Here is a 21,518-nt window from a genome sequence, read left to right on the forward strand (position 1 = left end):
TTGCATATTAATATTTGGATTGTCCAGTTGTTTTGTTTTTGTGCCTAGGAATTACCACCAAAAACTGGGGAAAGATGGGAGAAATCTTTTTTTAAAAAATTTACATTTTCAGCCTTAAATGCCTAGACTCTAGTTTCCAACACTATGGAATATTTATTGATTGATTAAGAGGATTGATATCCTGCCCTTCTGCTTTTAAAAACAGAGCTCAGGACAGCTTACAAACATAATAATAATAATAAAAAAACACAATAAAAACAAAATTGCAACAAACATAAAGTAACATAAAGTAAGTCAGGGCACCAGTCTGGTTAACTATTACATATACGATATATGTGGTGGGTGGAGAAAAACAAAAAGCCAAAATGTTAGGAAAAGGAGTCTTTCACACCACATGCTCAGTTCTAAATACTGTTGCAGCAAGTTTTACAAGTTCCTCCAGTATTCCACTGGTGCAGGCACTCAGACATTCAAAGTATCTGTATGTTTCTTAGGTTTTATAAAAGCAGAGCTTTGCTTAACTCAAAATTTCTTCTCCCTTTGATCAACCACATCTACACAGGTTCCACCTCCATACTCAAAATGAAACTGGGCCTGGAAGTGTGCAACAACCCCACACATGCCTTGCTAATTAGATTACCAATGCCAGGATGTCTGTCTTATCGACTACTCTCCTGCTCCCCCCCCCCACCGGGCATCATGAAAGACCCAGTCCTGGGCTCAGAAAGAAAATAAATATCTGGTCCTCTTCAAAGTATTGATAAGCCTCTTGTTTTAATTGAAATAATAATTATAAATTCTTGTTCTTATCACTAATGGGAGTTAATTATCTTGCATATGCTGCTGTTGCTTCTATGGCTGTAACGGAGTGAGGTTAACGATAAGTGAAATGCAAATAGGAAAAAAAAACACAGAAGGCAGTAACACTTTCCTAAATGTAATATCATACCAACCACAACAAAATTCCTATGAGTAAGGCAAAAAACTAAGCATCTCACAACCAGTCAGGATTCCTAACCAAAAACCAAAAATATGATAAATGAAGAAACATGTATATAAGCATGACTATCAAATATATTTATTATTTACACAAACTGTAAAGATATTTATAGTGCAATCCTAAGTCCCAGCGTATTCAGTGGGACTTACTCAAACAGGGACAGAACTGCAACCTCAAGTGATAAGCAACTTCATTCACACAACCCAAAATTCCGAATCATGCCACTTTACGCTGTTTTGCAACTGTTTATACTTGTTTTATGGTCATTGGATTTTAAATGGCTTTATTTCTTGTTGTGAGCTGCATTGGTTTCGAACCCTACCTCGCAGGGGTGTTGGAAAGACTCCATACACGCACACGCACACACACTGCAGATGTATAAATACATACAGCCCATATAAAAGTTTATTGTCAAACCAGTTGGTCATTGCAGAAAAATCAGTATTAGTTTTAAAAAAATCAGTATTACTTTCCTACAGAATAAAAACTGTAATACCTAAGTAAGCCCTGCCTACTTGCTTTAAAATTGGACTGGAGACAGAAAGAGTTAGAACACAAAGATAATTCTTTTTTACATTCACTCCAAAGTCCCATTGATTTTCAGCACATTCATAACATGTCTACTCAAAGTAAGTCCTATTGAATTAAATGGGATTTACTTTGGGCATATGGGATTAGCATTGCTTTTACAAAAAGCAAGTATTGGGAAGGTTTTCAAAACACTGCCCAAGCTCTGACTCCTGCACACAAGAGGGGAAAAAACTGAAATGTATATACTTACCCAATTTATGAGATTTTCAGATAAACGGGGGGGGGGGGTGAAACCACCATTTTGTTTTCTAGACACTGCCTGAGCTCAATGAAACTGAAACACAATCCCTGATTGGCTGCAATGCTGAACGGGCGGGGTTAAAGCTACAAAGTGCTATAGTACAGTACTGTTTAAAGAAAGATTTAACAGTCGAGGGGGGTGGCTGACGTTTTTATGTATATCTTGAGAACCGGACCACCTAGAAACTTAATTTTTTAAAAAAATTAAAGCTGAGAATCCGGGCCACGTAAGGGGCTAGCCGGGCGCTGGGTGGCATGCATAGAATCCAGGTAAAACCCGGCTATCCGGGCAATATGGCAACCCTACACTATGGCCACTGTGATAACAGGATGCTGGATTAGATGGGCCACTGGCCTGATCCAGCAGGCTCTTCTTATGTTCTTATTTTAATATATTAGCTTTAGCCAATAGTTCAAGCTGAGTCAATCAGTCAAACAGCAAACAAATCCACACTTTCCATAATGTTCAATTCAGTGACAGAACTCTCCAGAGAAAAACAGTGGAAAAGGCTTTTTGAATCAACATTCTTCCTGCAAGCACTGTGAATGTTCTGTATTCTGTGAGACTCTAGCCCTAGACTGAAAGCTAGAGCTGTGAATAGGAAAACTCTAGTTCCTATCCCACTCACTCCACCTGGCATTACTATCACCACCCACGCATTGCCCTTATATGGAGTTTGCATTTTTTTCCTTTTCTTTTTGGAGACAGGATCACACCATGGCTGTTTTTTTTTTAATTAAGCAGATGATCTCTGAGCCTCCCTCAGGGGGGTGTTTCTGCTTGTATGACCTTATTTTAAAATGTCAGGTTATGTATTTCCAAATTTGCAAGACCAGACTCATGATTTTTAGAACGATAGGCAACACCAAACAGTTCTGGTTTCCCTTAACCAGAAAAGGGAAGGCATGGGTATTTTCATTTTGTTTGACTCCCAACAACTTTAGAGTGGCATGAGAGAGATGGAAAATAGTAGTGCAACTTGCCCAGAATGCCTTTTGTCCAAACTGCTGGTCTCTGGTATCCATGGATACCATGTATACATAAAGATAGGAGGATGGTGAGGAAAATGGCAATTTTTACTTACCCCAATTGTTCCAAAACTTTCAGGTTTCCTTCTGATTTTTTTCCTGCACAATTGTCTCCACAACCATCTTATCAGGTACCAGAGAGACTTTGGACTTGGTATGACATTGAACGGAGTAGGCAGAGTCCCTCCTTCTTCAAAGTAACTCATCCAAAGTTTTGTTCGAGCAAATTTCCATTCAATGTCTGCATGATCCTGATTACAGGAAATATGAAAACACATTTTATTTCATATTGGAGAGATGTGCAAAGCTCCTTCTTTTTTTAGACAGGTGCTGAAATCCTTTTTTGTCTATCAGGCATGTTATTATCAATCTCTACTGTTTTTTTTATGTTACCTCTGCTTTTCATGCAAAAATCTTGTTCTTGTCTTTTAATCTTTAATCTGGTTTTTTAATATTTATTTTATTGCTGTTATATCTGTGACTTTTTTCTTCCAAACCATTTTGGAATTTTTTTATTAACTTTATTAAAATAATTTTATTAAAACAATACTACTACTACCTCTGCAGCTGCTGCTGCTACTTATTTATTTATTTATTTATTTATTTATTTATTTATTTATTATACTTGTATACCGCCCCATAGCCGAAGCTCTCTGGGCAGTTTACAGTAACTAAAAACAAATACAATTTAAGATACATCTTTTAAAAAACAATTTAAAACACAATTTAAACATTTAAAACAATATAAAACACATGCTAAAATGCCTGGGAGAAGAGGAAAGTCTTGACTTGGCACCAAAAAGATAACAGTGTTGGCGCCAGGCGCACCTCGTCAGGCAAATCATTCCATAATTTGGGGGCCACCACTGAGAAGGCCCTCTCCCTTGTTGCCATTCTCCAAGCTTCCGTCGGAGTAGGCACCAGGAGGAGGGCCTTTGATCTTGAACATAGTGTACGGGTGGGTTCGTATGGGGAGAGGCGTTCCATCAGGTATTGTAGTCCCAAGCCATGTAAGGCTTTATAGGTCAAAACCAGCACCTTGAATAGAGCTCGGAAACATACAGGCAGCCAATGCAAGCGGGCCAGAATCGGTTTTATATGTTCAGACTGTCTGGTCCCTGTTACCAATCTGGCTGCTGCATTTTGCACAAGCTGCAGTTTCTGAACCGTCTTCAAAGGCAGCCACACGTAGAGTGCATTGCAGTAATCTAATTTAGAGGTTACCAGAGTGGACAACTGAAGCCAGGTTATCCCTGTCCAGATAGGGACGTAGTTGGGCCACCAACCAAAGTTGGTAGAAGGCACTCCGTGCCACTGAGGCTACCTGAGCCTCAAGTGACAGAGATTATTCTAGGAGAACCCCCAAGCTACAAACCTGCTCCTTCAGGGGGAGTGCAACACCATCCAGGACAGGTTGGACATCCACCATCCGGTCAGAAGAACCACCCACTAGCAGCATCTCAGTCTTGTCTGGATTGAGCCTCAGTTTATTAGCCCTCATCCAGTCCATTGTTGCTGCCAGGCACTGGTTCAGCACATTGACAGCCTCACCTGAAGAAGATGAAAAGGAGAAATAGAGCTGCGTGTCATCAGCATACTGATGGCAACGCACTCCAAAGCTCCAGATGACCGCACCCAACGGTTTCATGTAGATGTTAAACAGCATGGGGGACTACTACTACTACTAATAAAACCACCATTAAAATTGAAAAGAGAAAGGGAAGTTTTTAGCTTCACCATAACTGAAGTGTGATCTAAGGTACCAGTTTGAGAAATAACAACTTTTTGTGATAACAAATTTTAATGAGATGGGCTAGCCTCTCCACCCCACCCTGGCTCACGTTAGATTTGCTTGGAAAATAAGCCAAGCTATTTTCCCCAAATCAGAAATAGCTTTGTTTATTATCAAATCCAAACTGGTATGAGCTGGGAGGAATTAGCCTATCTCAGGTTAAATGCCTGTCTTGCTACCCAGTCAACCCAATCCCTATCTTCCACACAACCCAGTCCCCACACTTCCCTTCCTATTCCTTGCAAGATTACTTAGTAGGCTAGTAGTGGTGTAAGCATCAGCAGTGCATGGGGAGAGGGAAGGGGGAAGTCCATCCCTTACTTCCTCCCTGTCCAGTGCCCTGAAGAGTTGCAATGCAACATGCCAGGACACAAGGCCTGGTGACCATTTGAAAATGCAGTTTTCCCGGGGACAATGGCAATTATGGGAGGGGAGAGGGAATGTTGTGGGGAGTGTCTCGTGGTGAGGCAGTTGATAAAGAAGCTTCTCAGACTCGTATTTTAATCTGAGCCAGAAAAGAAATCTGGGTATCATAATGCTCACGTTATTTTTTTAAATGAAATGAAACATTACAAGCCTGAACCCAGTGAACTTCATCAGTGCATTTAGTTTTAACATGAACTTGAAGAGGCACTCTCTGACCCACACATTGCCTTTAAATTTTTAATATTTCCAAGGCAGCAGAAGGTACTGTTATTATTTATTAGATTTCTTATCAACTGTTCCTCATGGGGTTTCAGGGTTACAATTTAAAAGATAACATTTTTAAAAAGTTAAAACATATTACAGTCAGGAGAATAAGGTTCTAAAGTATATATCTCAGGTGTCAAAAGCTAGAGTAAAGAGGTATGCCTTCAGCATATGCCAAAACCTATGTATTGAAGGTGCAAGACACATCTGTGTGTAGAGGGAATTCCAGAACATAGGGGCTACCATACAGAATGTCCTCTCCCAGGCTGCTACCATAAGGATGGTGGAACTACCTCTGTCATCTCAACATCCAAGAGAGTCTGGAGGAGGAGGAGGAGGTCCTTCAGATATTTGGGGCCTAAGTTGTTTACGGTTTTAAATATTAATGTGAGCATTAATTAGGCCCAGAAACACACTGGCAACCACAGCAGCTGTTTTAGGGATTATGTGAGTTCTAAATGGAACCCCAGCCTGCATTATGCACCAGTTGAACTTTCTGAGTTGTCTTCAAGAGCAGCCCCAGGTACAGCACATTGCAATGATCTGGTCTGGAAGTTACCAGACCATGGAATACAGTGGCCACATCAGTTTCAGTAAAAAGGGGCCATAGCTGGCAAATCAGCTGGAACTTGAAATAGGTGCTTCTAGCCACTGAGGCCACCTGAACCACACTGACTGACTGACTGACTGACTGACTGACTGTCTGTCTGTCTGTCTGTCTATCTCCTGCCCTTCCTCCCAGTGGGAACTCAGGGTGGCATAAATGACATTGTTGGATCCAGGAGCTAGGAATGGACAGATCTGCCTGTTTCAGTTCTCTCAGTTTCTCATTTTCCCAATGTTAAATGCAGTTCTCTACATTTCTACAGCAATCTGTGAATTTATCTAAAAAATATCCTCATGAAAATTCTCCACCGTTTTAGTGTGAATTTCTCCAAATAAACATTTTTGTGGGCAGTTTTGAGAAAGGTGCATCTCTTTGGAAGCCATTTCTCATCATTTCATGCCTTTTTGCATGCTGTTTTCACTTATGTATCCATTTTTATGCACTTTCCCCTAATATATGCATTTTTGAAAATGTTTAGTTCGCCAACTGCATCCCAAAATTCTAATAAATGCGAATTTGAAAGGATGGCTGTGTTTCAGTTCTCATATTGTTTCAGAAATTGTGAATTTGATAACTTTTGCTTGAAATGCGAACTGAATCAAAATGCTCACCCTTCCCTACCAGGAGCACACCCAAGCTATGGACCTGCTCCTTCCAGGAGAGTGCAGCTCCATCCATAACAGGCACTCTTTCCAATTCCTGGGAGTTGAGAACTTGGAAAACATAGCACCTCTGTCTTTTCAGGCATCGGCTTCATTCTATTCAGCCTATCCATGCCATCAAGCACCAGTCTGCTACCTTGACCACATTTCCTGATTCAGTTTCAGATGGGACAGATGGACAGACAGACAGACAGAGCTGGGTGTCATTTATATAGCCTGGCATTTCACTCCAAAACTCCTGATGACAGCTCCCCATGGCTTCAGATAGATATTAAATAGCATGCAGGACAAGATGGAACCCTGAGGAGCAACACAGAACTGCCATGGTGCTGAACAATGTCCCATAACACTTCTTGAAATGGCCCTGGAGGAGCAGAACCAATGAAGTACAGCACCCAAAATCCCCACGGAAATGTACCACGGTCAGTGGTATTAAAACCCATTGAAAGGGCAAGGAGAACAAGGTCACATTTTCCCCAATCTCTTTCCTAACAAATGTCATCAACGAGGGTGCCCAAGGTGGTTCCAGTGCCATGACCAAGACTGAAGCTGGACTGAAATGGATCCAGATAATCAATTTCCATGTTTGATGCCTGAAGGTGGGCTGCCAGCATCGTCTCAAGCACCTTGTCCCAAAGTGGATATTTGCCACTGAGCGATAGTAGTTTAACACTTTTGGGTCCAAAAAGGTCCTCTTATGAAGGAGATGCACCACCCCTCCTTCCAGGCTTCTCTAATGAAGCATCACTCCTGGGACCCACCCAGTCAACCCCCTACAGTTAGCTCTAAGAAGCAAAGATGGTAAGAGGTCAAACAGATAAGTGGCTGACTGTACTTCAAGCAGCTTGTCTACATCTTCAGGCTGGAATAATCAAAACTGATCCAGTGCAGATGGAACAGACTTCAGGCATCCTCAAACTGTGGTGTCCAACTCTATGCAAATCTGAGTGATTTTATCCCAACAGGGCCTTACAACTTTATTACAGAAGGTTATCAAGGGTGACAGAACAATGCTGTCACACACAGGTCACTAGAGTACCAAGGCAACCTTTGTACTCCATTGTGATGCACTCAGGAGAAATGAGGCTACACTTCTTACCATTTCACAGTGTGATGAGAACCTCAACAGGAGTACCAGCTATATCAGCTGGAAAATCCCCACAGCATTCAGGAATCCATCACATGCCATAAATCTCATGGGTGGACCATCGCCCACAAAGTGGAGTAACCACATTCAACTCAAACCTCACCAGGGAGTGATCCATCCCAACAGTTTCGTGATGAACTCTCCAATCAATGCAGTATTACTCAATGAAGAATTATGACAATGGTTGTGTGTGATTTATTTCTAGAATATGATTCTACCTACCCAGTGAGAAATCTGCATTTAAAAGGTCTGGATTTCAGTGAGTTCTTTGCACCATTAAAACAGCTCCTTTGTCCATGGCTGCTTCTCATTCTTACCTACCAGAAGCAGAGCATGCTGCCCACTGCAGACACTATACATTTATCTAGAAAAAGGCATGTGTGAAGATGCTAGAAACACACAACTCCTTAGAGATCACTTACAGCTGATGCAATCTTAGGACTACAAAATAGTGCTGATTCCAGACTGGGTGCTGTTTAGAGGTTGCTCTGGCAGACCTGAGTGCAGAATATTGATAGGGACTCCTTATTTTTCTGCTCCCCACCGCCACCCTGGCTTCATGTGAAAGACTCCAAATCCATCTCTGAATTCAGCTGGGGGCAGAATTTAGCAGAACCTCTGATCAATAGCAACTTATGCAAACTGGGTTTTAGTAGAATGCAACAGTGGGAAAACAGCTATTAGGGAAAGGGTCCCTCTCCATCAGGGCAAGAGCCATGGCTTCTGGCAGGGGCAGAAATCTTTCTGAACTGGCCTGCTGCTTTCCACTGCACCCATTCTAGAACTAGAACCCAATGTGGATCAAGGCAATGTTGCAGAGGGAAAGCAATAGTTCTCCTCAAGATCTAGACCCAACCCAAATCAAGCCCCTCTGTTACTGGTTTAGGAGAAGTAAACTTATGTGAGGAGATCAAATCATGGATCTACCACTTAAAATTTACTTTGGTTCTCAGACAGGGAGAAATAGATTGTAAGCCTGAGGGCAGAGAATTTTTTGTTTTGGAAAAAAAAATTATATGTGGAGCCTTCTCAGCTGAAGAGCAGGGTAGAAATGCTTTAAATATATAAATACATATGGACACAGCAATTAAAAGTAAAAAAGGAAGTAGGATTGAGTGGGCAGGAAGGTGTGTTCAATGTATGAGAAGTAAAGCAAACTCAGTGGATGGTATGGAGAAGAATGAAGGAAAAGGAGAAAGAACAAATGAGGAAAAGGAGAGTTGAGAAGGAGAAGAAGAGAAACTCAGAAAGAACCAGTCAGTATAATAAAGGGCAGAAGTTTTAAGATAAATTGATGAAGGGAAGTAACGCTGGGGAGGATCTAGAAGAAAATCAAATGTAGAGAAGAGACGTTGGGGCTGAGAAGATGACTGGCTAGAAAGAGTAAGGCTGCAATCTAATACACGCTTAACAGGGAGTAAGTCCCATTGAACCCAATGGAACTTACTTCTGAGTAGATATGTATTAGATTGCAGCTGGGCAGAGCAATCCAAATCATGGGAAGATGGCGGGAGGGGGGTGGCGGTGGAGGAGCCAGCAGAAAGCTCTGTGGCATCCATTCCCTGTTTGGGAGCCACCAGGCCAGCTGAATGCTAGCTCAGTGGGGAGTCGTGTGGGGGCTGGAAAAGCAAAAGCTGGCTCCTGCAAATACCCCTACCGGGTAAGAAGTACTCCCCATTGACCATTATGGACATTATCAGGACCTATGGCAGCACTCCAAATATGACGAGGATGATGCATAACTCCCCCTGGCTCCTCCTCTGCCACACCCCTAGAACACCCCATTTTCAGGCCTTCCACCAGCTTCCACTGTTGGAGTAAACAAATATTGCATGGTCACTTTAAGGGATATTTGGGGAATATCCCATGTACCTGTTTACCATGATGTAACTTCCTAATGGCTGGGGTTTAGTTACCTGACTTCCTCCTCCTTTGTCCTGGGGGACTTTTTGAATATTCTCTATTGCTGATCTATCCACCATTGAGAGAGGCCACATGGCACAGATGCTCTCTCTGAGAGCATCCATACCAAAGACTAAGATGGACTGAGACTATTTTTCTTTCATCTAAGCTAGAACCTATGTTTCTGAACATATGCAGAATTTGTGAGTAAACATTCTTTTCTTTTACCTAAAGGATTGTGTCTCTTGTTATTTATATAGAGAAAGATGGGGCTGGTTTATATGCTCATTCTGCTGCTTGTATTTTTACAACTCTGCTAAGAAATAGGACCAACCAAATTAGTTCCTATTTCTGTGTGTATTTTTATAACACCGAACAGGTTATGTTGCCCAGAAATAGTTGAGAATTAAACCAGATTTTTTGGGTTTTATTTTAAGTATTTTTGAGTGTTTTGTTTCCCCCTTTGCTCTGTACCAAGCACCGACTTTAAAAGAGACTATTTTTGCTGCTGTTACTTCCTTGAGTTATTTTTGCATAACAAAGCTCTTCTCAGACCAGGAAGCATGTATCAGCAAGCCAATAGAGGCTTTTCAAGGAGAATGCCTGAACTATCTGCTAATAATTTTGACCAGTGGAAGAGTAGAATCATGATTATTTTAGCAGCAGAGAAAGTTATTTGCTGTATTGAAAATCCTAAACCAGGAGAGGAAGATCCTGAACAAATAAGCGTTGGCAGGACAAAGATTCTCTTGCAAAAGCTATAATATTTGATTCTCTGGGGAATGAACAGCTTGTTTATATAAGTGATTGTAAAAGTGCTTCGGAGATGCTGGACAAGCTTCAAACAGCTTTTGGATTTCAAAGCTTTAGATGCTAAACCATGTTGATTAAAGAGATAGTGAATTTAAAATTGCACACAAAGGAAAATTGTGAAAAACATATCACTTCCTTGTTGCTTATTTTTAACAAATTGAAATTGGCTGGGCTTGATTTTAACCACCAACAGAACTTGGGTTTTCTTTTGGGATCTCTTGGAAAGAGATTTGATCCTTTTATTTCCCTTTTAAACCATGATCCTGGGATCCTGTTTGAACAAGCTCTTGCGAAACTAAGGGAGGAATGTGCGATTCAAGGAGACTCAAATAATGGATCAAATTACACGGCTAGCAGACATGAAGGGAAGGGAAAAGCCCCTCCCAAGAGCCAATCACAATGCTGTTTTTCATGTGGGAGGCGCGGTCATCTGGCTAGGGACTGTGACTCACCCAAAGGTTCAACAGCCAATGGCAGCTCTCCCAATTTTAAACAAAGAGAACAAAGGGAGCATGCTTTCTCAAAGCACAAGCATGGACCTCGCAGAGAGGAATCCAAAGAAAGCAAAGGAAGAAATTTCCTTTTAACTCATAAGAGTCTTGTTGCTAATAATTATAAGCAAAAATAAAACAATTGGATTTTAGACAGTGGATGTACAAACCACAGTTGTTATAATGAAGATTTATTTGATGAAATAAACAGTGATACTGAAGAATCCAGACTGCCAATGGTCAATATATGAACATTAATGGATCTGGATCCATTGCTCTAAGGTGCAAGGTACCTGATCAAACCATAGTAAATGTGGCAGATCATGTTTTATATGTCCCAGACTTAAATTGCAATATGCTGAGCATCTTAGCTTTAGACAAGAAAGGATTTGCAATACATTTCCAGGATGGAAAGTGTACAGTGACCAAAGATGAAGAATTGCTTGCACTAGCTTATGAAAATGATGGTGTTTATGAACTGAGTCTTACAGCTGAACAAGCAAACACAGCCATGGTGGACAAGGAAGAGACCAGCCTAGAACTTTGGCACAGGCGACTGGGACACCGTGATCCAAAGGCGATCCTACAACTACGAAAACAGAACCTTGCCACAGGAATCAAGGTAAACCAACAGAACCATGATAAAGCAAGCATTAAGGAAAAGGGTGTTAGGCCCTCATTTCCACCAAGGACTGAAAAGAGAAGCACCAAGGTGCTAGATCTCATACACAGTGACCTCTGTGGACCATTTAATGTACCCTCACTTGGGCAGAATAGAAATGTTCTAATTTTTGTGGATGATTTTTCAAGGTACTGTGTGACTTACTTATTGAAGGACAAGAGTCAAACGCATGAGATGCTGAAGAAATACATCACCATGGTGAGCACAAAATTTGAAAGGAAGCCGAAAGCTCTACAAAGTGACAACGGTGGTGAGTTTATATCGCACCAAACACAAAGTTTCCTGGAGGAACAAGGCATTTTGCACAGGAGGACTGTCAGTCATACTCCAGAGCAGAATGGGATTTCTGAAAGGAGACTTAGATCTCTTCTGGAAATGACAAAATGCATGCTTGCTGATGCTGATCTACCCAAAAGGCTGTGGGGTGACGCGATCGTGGCTGCAACGTATATCTAGAACAGATTGCTAACCAAGGGCACCACACTCACACCATTCCAATTGTGGCATGGCAGGATTCCAAACCTGGCACATATCAGAGTGTTTGGCATTGCTTTTGCCTACATAGCAAAACAAAAGAGGCAGAAGCTAGATGCTAGAACAGAACAGACAATTTTGATAGGATATGCTCCTGGTAGCAAAGGCTACAGAGTTATGAACCTAAAGACAGGTGAAGTCAGCACGTTGTCTACTTTGATGAACGAAGCAGAGCTGACAAAAGAGGGACTGTGCTAGATTTCTCAGAAGAGCAAGGACACCATGTCCAATCTCTCATAGATATGCCAGTACTTACATATGAAATACCAGTGACATCACAAATATCTGCACAACCTGATCCAATCCTTAAACAAGAGGAAGAGGCAGAGATTGCAGAAAGTGATGATGAGGCTGAGAGAGGTACAGACACAGATGAGAATGATGAGATGACCGGACTGGAAAATGCTGCAGAGCCAAACCAGATCCCAGAACAAGCTCCCAGATCCTCATCGCGAACCAATAAAGGTGTACCACCTCTATGCCTGTCCTACCTCGCAAGGTCAGTGCTACCCAGAGAACCATTGACTTGGGAGGAGATCAAGCAGATGCCAGCATCTGAGGGCGCTCAGTGGAGAAAAGCCGCTCAGGAGGAGATGCATGCACTGCACAAGAATAAGACTTGGACCTTGACAGAACTTCCACCAGGCAAGAAAGCCATAGGATGCAGATGGGTGTTCAAGGTGAAGCAAGATGCAGGAGGAGAAATTGAACGCTACAAGGCAAGACTAGTTGCCAAAGGTTTCCTATAGAAATATGGAGAGGACTATGATGCTACTTTTGCTCCTGTTGTCTGACACAGCACAATAAGAATGTTACTAAGTGTGGCAGCCTCCAAACAGATGCACGTCAGACACCTCGATGTCAAGACTGCCTTTCTACATGGAGAAATAACAGAGGAGTTGTACATGCAACAACCTCCAGGTTTCGTGAACCAGAAGCAAGCACATCTTGTATGCAGGGTTAAAAAGGGCCTGTACGGACTCAAGCAAGCTGCAAGGGCCTGGAACGAGAAACTGGATAAAATGCTCAAGGAGCTAGGCTTCAAGCAAGGTGATGTAGACCAATGCCTGTACACCAGAAGCAAAGATGGACATTTGACATATATTCTGATTTATGTCGATGACTTGACTGTGGCGACTCAAAGAGATCAAGACTACAGAGAAGTACATCATTTGAACAAGGAAGTTGAAATCAAAGAGCTAGGCACTGCAACATACTACCTAGGCATCCAGATTGAAAGGGAAGCAGATGGCTCCTACCTACTCAACCAAAAACAAAAGATTGTTTATCTTTTAGAGACTCTAGAACTCAAGGATGCCTGTCCTATAGCAACGCCTATGGCAACAGACTTTCTCAAAGACAATGATGTAGGTGAACCCTTACCAAATAATAAGAAGTACAGAACAGCAATAGGGAAGCTTTTGTACTTGACTACAAACACCAGACCTGACATAGCAAGTGCAGTAGGGATCCTATGTAGGAAAACTAGCACACCCACACAAAAGGACTGGATTGCTGTCAAAAGGGTGGCTAGATACTTGAAAGGGACTATGGACTTTAAGCTGAAATTGCCAGCTAATAGTGATCCAAAGCTTGTGTGTTACATTGATGCTGACTGGGCTGGAGATAGCTCAGACTCCAAGTCAACTAGTGGCTTTCTGTTTATGTATGGAGATGGACCTATCTCCTGGGCTAGTCACAAGCAAGACATAATAGCATTTTCTTCCACAGAATCTGAGTATCTAGCTGCTGCAGAAGCCTGCAAAGAAGCCATTTGGCTCAACAAACTACTAAAGGACCTTGGAATAAGGGTGCACAGACCTATCCAGATGATGGAAGACAACCAAAGTTGTATTAGACTTTCTCAGACTGAGAGAATCACTCCACGTACTAAACATATAGCTATAAAATACCATATTGTATGTGAGTTGACAGAGAAAGGATTCATCAAGATGAACTACAGTCCAACTGCAGAGATGACAGATGACATCTTGACAAAGCCATTACCAAGAGACTGTTTCCAGAGACTTCGTGTCAAAATGGGCTTGTTAAATTAATGCATGCAAATTTGAGGAGGAGTGTTGGAGTAAACAAATATTGCATGGTCACTTTAAGGGATATTTGGGGAATATCCCATGTACCTGTTTACCATGATGTAACTTCCTAATGGCTGGGGTTTAGTTACCTGACTTCCTCCTCCTTTGTCCTGGGGGATTTTTGAATATTCTCCTTTGCTGATCTATCCACTATTGAGAGAGGCCGCATGGCACAGATGCTCTCTCTGAGAGCATCCATACCAAAGACTAAGATGGACTGAGACTATTTTTTTTTTATCTAAGCTAGAACCTGTTTCTGAACATATGCAGAATTTGTGAGTAAACATTCTTTTCTTTTACCTAAAGGATTGTGTCTCTTGTTATTTATATAGAGAAAGATGGGGCTGGTTTATATTCTCATTCTGCTGCTTGTATTTTTACAACTCTGCTAAGAAATAGGACCAACCAAATTAGTTCCTATTTCTCCATCTGCCGGGCTCGCCATCCCTGGAGCACCCCCAGCTGAGTCAGCAGGGTCCTGGCAGTGCTGCAGCTCAGCCGGGATGAAGGGGCTTCTGCCGGCAGAGCCCAGCAGCACCAGGAACCTGCTGGCTCAGCTGGGGGTCTGCCATATCCAACTCCCCCCATTCCAGAGCAAATACAAGTTGGATTCTGCCCTAACGCAGTAACACACTGGCATAATTTGGCAACACTGGAAATCTCAGCTTATTTGCTTAGAAAAGTAGATCCTTTATATGTCAATCAGGGTTGACCATTGACTAAAATATTGAATGCTGGGTGCTGCATGCCAAATGGTGTGTGATTGTTTAATTCTGTACCTGATGAAAATTTAGTCCTGCTGGAATATTCAGGTAGCTGATTTCTGCCCCTTTGGAGTCTAGAACATGTTGTTATTATTTAGTACATTTCTATCCCGCTTTTTGACTAAAGTCCTCAAAATGGCAAAGAAGGGGTATAAAACACAAAGAATGCCTGGTGGAGCCACCATGACAGGACCTTCCAGCTCCACATCCAAAAGAATCTATTTTTGTAAGCATACATAAGCGTTCAGGACTTATTGGGTGGTATTCAACTAAGTAATAAGAGTTGGGGGAGCCCCCACAACAGATTGAGGGGGTGCATGGGGGGAGGAGAGTGGGGAAGTCCCATTTTGCCATTGCTAATCCTTGCACTTGAATACTGCCAATTGTTTTCAAAAAGCTGAAATTTTGGTCAATTGACAGAAATGACTTTCAAAATAAATAAGAAGCAAACCCAGGAACTGACAGCAATGAGCTGGTAGGAGTTGTTCATCATAGCTATCAACATGTTGAGCAGGACAACCAGAGAGATGACGTTGTAGGTACCAAACATGGTGGCCCCAACAAACTCAGTAAATTCATGTCGTGCTTTAACATTGGTCACGTACAGGTTGATGAGCCCAAAGACAGACCAAAACAGTGACTGGAGGGTTTCAAATAAACTGGAAAAAAGAAAAAGACCATTGTTACTCTCAGCTGCATTCCAGGTATTTGTCTGGGTCACCTACATTCCCAGACAAAGTTTCAAAGAAAACAGAGATTTATTATTTGTTTTAAATTTTAAACGTAAAACAGCAAATCAGGCATTTAAATATAGTTACGTTATAGCTAGCTCTAGACTGTGTTCCCTGAGATTCCAGCATTGATTAGTGCATGGAGAAATCTCATCCCCTTGCAAAAACCTCACTGGAGTGTAAAGGGTTTTTGGATGGGAGGGGAAGGGACCGGAGGCAAGTAGGGAAGAAGGATGATTTAATTTAATTTTTTTTTCGTTTAACTTGTTGCTGATTTTATTGTAATTTTATTGTAATATTGTATTTTATCTTGTTTTGTTCACCGCCCAGAGAGCTATTCGCTATGGGCGGTTTAAAAATGAAATAAATGAAATGAAAATGAAATGATGACAATGGCACAGTCATCTATAGCCCCTGTTATGGCATCCTAAGGGCATATTGGCATCAATGGAAAAGCTGCCACAAGGGAATTAAACAGTCTTATGGGACAGATGGTGAAGGGCTGGGTAGCTTTTCCATGCTATTACATTGGGTACTGAAAAGGGACTTACAATTAAGTGTTCTAATTAAGGTGGAACTAGATGTTACAAATAAACACTGAGCTGCCACCAAAAAGGAAAAATACCCCAAGCAAAGTTCTTCCCCTCCTTGCCTATATGCTGATATCATCATGCTACTGTGGCCAATTATGCTGCTGACATATGGCATACTGCAGGGTGGTAAGACATCTGAATATGACATACGTTTTGTTACGTGCTACAGAGGAGAAGAACTTAACACAATGCTACCACTTTTGGTGACAGCTCCACTTTATCATAGTGCCTAGTTCTATCACATTTCATCACTAAAAGTGTTGGAACTGATGTTGGAATATTGGTCCTTTCCACAATTGGGTCCTTAAGTATGACTCCACAAATATAGCACTATATTTCTCACAACAATCCTACAATGCCTATTTTTAGCTATGTAATACTGAGCTAGAAGTTCTCACTTGGACACTTTTGGCTCAGTTTTTTGGGGGGAGGTGAAAAGGTTTGAGGGCACCTTTCTTTTCTTTTTTGGTGGCAGCAGCAACACGCCTTCCTGTGGCTGTCATTTCCCCCTCTGCCCAGGGCACTCTATGTCATGACCCAGAATCACACCAAGGAAAAACTATAGAGGACTCTGCTTTTAGCAGGCAACTACCATGTTTCCTCCCCCCGGGTAACACGATGTCATGAAACAGCACTGTGCAAGGTGTTAGGGGAGGAAAATGGTGGCCACTGACTGGCACTTGCCAAGAAGACCTCCGATACTGCTAGGGGCATATTCTCCCCAGTCCCTGAAATTTGCCCCCAATTTGCCCGCCACATAGGTTGTGCTCAGAAGTCCAATTTAGTTCTAGAAAGCACACTTAAATCTCTTCTATCCTCTACCAATTGAATGAATAGTGGCTGAGCAGCAGCAATCTCAGGAACAGAAAACGTGTACTCTGTTTCTTCTGCAACATCATTGTGTCCAAAGGTAGCCTAATTCATCATCTACACAATGTTTCATGACATTTTAAAATAGCCTTCCCCTATCTGGTGCCCCTCAGGTGTTGCAGACGACAACTCCCAGCATTGGTCATGCTGGCTGGGCTGATGTTCTGCAACATCTGGAGGACACCAGGCTGGGGAAGGCTGTTTGTAGAGCGATAATCCAGACAATGATTTATATAATCTTAACCTCCAGATAGTTCTGAGGTAGTTCAGCTCATATTATTATTGTCAAATCATTATTATGGCCAAACCTTTTGTTGTCTTCTTGTATGCAGTGAATTAAAATTCCTCCCTTAAAATGAATTCAGTTGCCTCGACAACTCTCTAGCAACAAATCAATATAGAATACTGTGTAATACAAAAACAGTATGGTAAGCTATTAAAAGTAGGAAATGCTAACTCACGTTGAAAATGCATTATTTTGATTTTCACACCGAATCCCTTTGCAGCGATTGGCTTCGTTTGTTTCATAATAGAAATATAGTTGGTTAAGTCCATTTGCAAAAGCTAGAAGCACAAGACAGTAGATGAAAAGAAACTTTAAAATGTCCAGTAACATTCTTCCAAGAGAGATCTGCAGTGGTCCCAGATGAGAATTTGCAGTGAATAATGAGATCAGGCGCAGAGAACTAAAAATGTTTGCAATAGCAAACAGTGCCTCAGCCACCAGTGTTGGGTGCCACATATCCCAGCTCTGTCTTGGGAGCAGTCCACTGTACTGAAAACAACAGAGGGAAGTAAAATTAACAAGTTTTTTTCCCCAACAGAACAAAATCCATTGTATCTTGCAATCATTTTTATTTTTATTTTAGCAAGACCCTACTCTTCCAAGACCATCCTTGACTAAGCAATTGTTTGATATGTCTCCTTTCATTTGCTGCTTCATAGTCCTTTGAGAGTAATTTATGTCAAACCCTATATTCTGAACAGACCAAAAGTGCCGCACCCCGAAACTGTGATCAGACCACTCCCCTGCAAGTCCCCACTGATAGATATTGAGTGTTTTGTTTCTGAATACACATCCTTTAATTATCCCTGTTATACAAAAGCTAACTGGCCAGAACTGGCTAGCTCTTTCTGACATGTAACTACACAATCATTGAGGAGGAGAGAGCAGTCTCTAAATACATTTCTAACTAGTCACCTGGACCACTGACATCAGAAAAAGAGCTTGAGATTCAGAATAGAGCTTCATTGGTACATATGGTACATTCATCTCCACAAATGGCCTGGATTTTACAGAATCCCATAAACTGAAATTGAATCCAGTCAAGATGGAGGTACTGTGTGTTGCAGACTTTGGGAACTGAGCAAATGACCTGGTCTGGATGCGTTTCTCTCTCCTGGAGAGTTCATGTATGTAGGGATGCTCCCTGATCCAATTGTGTCACTTGGTACTCAAGAGGCTTTTAGTGACTAGGATTGCCTATTTCTGGCCTTGTCTGGTTTTGCCAGCTATGGCACTTCCTAGACCAAGATAGGTTGACCACATTAATCCATGCTCTGGTAACATCCAGATGGGGTTACTGTAACACATTCTGTGTAGGGCTTCTCTTGAAGACAGTTTAGAAGCTGCAGCTGTTGCAGAATACACCAGCTAGGGTGCCACCAGACGCTGTTGTCTGGGTACATATTGCACCAATTCTTAAAGGTCTGTACTGATTGCCTGTGTGCTTCCAACCCCATTCATCGTGCTTACATTAGCATATAAATCCAGATATTACTTGGGCTCCAAGTAATTGGGGTAGTTTTCTCATCCATCCTTCCAGTGCTTAGAAGAGGAGTATAAAAGGAAAGAAAAATACTCCAGGTGAATGACTGGTGATGCCAACTCAAGATATTTGAACTCTGGGACCATGGGCTACACTTCCTGGAAGATGGACTGCTGGCAAGTGATGGGTTATACCTCACAAGGACTGGGAAGAAAGTGTTTGGCCACTGCATGAAGAACTTCATCAGGAGAGCTTTAAACTGAATCCTAAGGGGGAGGGAGACATAAACTTGAAAGTAATGATTGACGAAGGCTTATGCACAGAAACAGGAACTGAGAGAACAGCTCCAATGAGGTCCAATAATAAATAGTCTTCATAACAATGTAGAAAGGAAGCCACATCATAAATCTCATGGACTTCAGTGTCTATATACAAATGCCCAGAGTATGGGAAACAAACAGGATGAACTTCAACCCTTAATAGAGGAGGCTAAATACAACTTGATAGGTATAACTGAAACTTGATGGGATGTTTCCCATGACTGGAATACAGCAATTGAAGGATATAAGGAAGAGAAAGGGAGATGAAGTCTCATTAAATGTTAAATATAGATATCGCTGCACCAGAAGTACAGGAGGAAGAGCTTGGTAGCCCCCATCAAGAGCATCTGAATTAAAATAAATGGAGCAAGCAATAAAAGGAACATGGTGGTTGGAGTCTTCAGCCAACTACCCAATCAAGGAGACGAGGATGAAACTTTTGACAAGCAAATTGCCAATGTTTCAAGCAGGCATGTTGTAGTAGTAATGGGGGACGTCAATTAGACCAATATTTGTTGGGAAACAAATTCTGCCAAACATGGCTCTCCAAGAAATTCCTGACTTGCGTTGCTGATAACTTTCCCTTACAGAAAGTGGAGGAAGGCACTAAAGGATAGGGATGGGGTTCACTGCATGGTGCTAATCTGCATGCAGTTAGATAGTCCATCATTTCTTTACCAGTCCGTCCTTGTTTTTTGCTTCCGCTTTCTCTGGCCCTTGCCGATTCAATCTGCTGCTCGCATTTTTCAGCGATTAGATCTGCAGGGAATTTTTGGGGGTGTTTTGCAAAAATTAGGTAATTATTCTCATAGATACTTATGTAAATGACAGCATTCCACATAGTTTTCCAGTGCAGGAAAAACATTGCATAGTTTTTAGGTAGGTGCCATGAATGATCACAGCGTCCCATGTGGTTTTTTTGGCAGCGGGGTAAAATGTTGCATAATTTTTAGGTCACTTACATGAATGAATTGATCACAGCATCCCATGTGGTATTTTTTCCTATTTTGATATATCAGCAGGGCCGATGCCAGGCAAGCCGGGGCCCTTGGGCACCAGCCTGCCCTGGGCCCTGGAACCCGCATTCACATCATGCTCCACCTATCTACCTACCAAGTGGGCAGGCACAGGATGGTATGTGAGTGAGTGGGCAGGGGGGATGGAATGGCATGTGAATTGGTGGGGGTAAGAGGGCAAATGGGAGGGCAAATGAGCAGGCAGGGGGTGGGAGGGCAAGCAGATGGGGGTGAGCAGGCAAGCGGGAGGGTGGGAGGGTGAGTGGGGGCAGGAGGGTGGGTGGGAGGGTGGATGGGCAAGCAGGGGTGGCAGTAGGGTGGGGGGCAGGTGAGTGAATGAGTAAGTGGGCAGGAGGGCAGGTGAGTGACTGGGTGGGGGCAGGTGAGCAAGTGAATGGGCAGGTGAGCAGGTGGGGGGATGGGAGAGCAACCGGGCAAGTGATCAAGCAGGTGGGCAGGGGGTGGGAGGGTGAGCAAGCGGGCATAGGCAGGCTGGCAAGCGAGCAAGCAGGCAGGCAGCTCCCTTCCTGTGATCCACAGCAAGGACCCTGCCGCAGATTGTGGAAGGGGAGCACTACTCCCTCACCCTAATGAGGGGCCCTTCGGGGGGTCCTGTGGGCCACGGGGCCCTCATCCAGGCACGGTGGTGGTGGTGGTGGTTGTGGTTGTTGTTTATACTCCGCCTTTCAGCCAAAGGCCCTCAAGGCAGCTTACAAAGAAAAATAAACACAGGTATAAAAATACAATAAAAATACAATAAAAGCAATACAATGTACAAGAATTAAATTAAATAACAAATAACATTATCATAACAAATAACATTATCATTATTGGCACCGCCAAGAAAGAGGAGGAGATGTTAGCAGGGGTGGCAGCTCCCAAGAGGCAGAAGGGTGACAGACATTTGTTACAGCAAAGCTGTTTGCTGTTTCAACGTTGTCTTCCTGTCTATGTCCTCGGGCTCCATCAGCTGCTGCTCCCCGGGCTTCTGCTGGTGATGGTGGCGATGGTTTATGTTAGTGGGTGGCTGTGGCAGCTCAGGCTTGGGGACCTAGGCTTTGTCTGGAGCAGGAGGAGGAGAAGGACGTGACGGCAGCATCGGTTGTTGTTGAGCAGGAGGCCCCGCACAAGAGGTCTCGCGCCAGGCTGTTGTTGGGCAGGAGGCACTGGGCACTTCCC

General features: G+C 42.6%; 1 protein-coding gene across 5 annotated transcripts in view; it reads right to left on the reverse strand.

The window, feature by feature from the left end:
- Positions 1-21,518, reverse strand: part of TRPC4 (transient receptor potential cation channel subfamily C member 4) — a 270,872-nt gene that overhangs the window by 42,011 nt on the left and 207,343 nt on the right. For all 5 annotated transcript variants that reach the window (XM_061639275.1, XM_061639293.1, XM_061639284.1 and 2 more), the window contains exons 6-8: positions 17,696-18,009; positions 15,504-15,699; positions 2,917-3,111 (exon numbers count right to left, since the gene is read on the reverse strand). In XM_061639275.1, coding sequence (XP_061495259.1) covers positions 2,917-3,111; positions 15,504-15,699; positions 17,696-18,009 — 705 coding nt within the window. The remainder of the gene's footprint in view (positions 1-2,916; positions 3,112-15,503; positions 15,700-17,695; positions 18,010-21,518) is intronic.

The sequence above is a fragment of the Rhineura floridana genome, chromosome 1 (assembly GCF_030035675.1).
Source record: "Rhineura floridana isolate rRhiFlo1 chromosome 1, rRhiFlo1.hap2, whole genome shotgun sequence".
NCBI classification, from domain to species: Eukaryota; Metazoa; Chordata; class Lepidosauria; order Squamata; family Rhineuridae; genus Rhineura; species Rhineura floridana.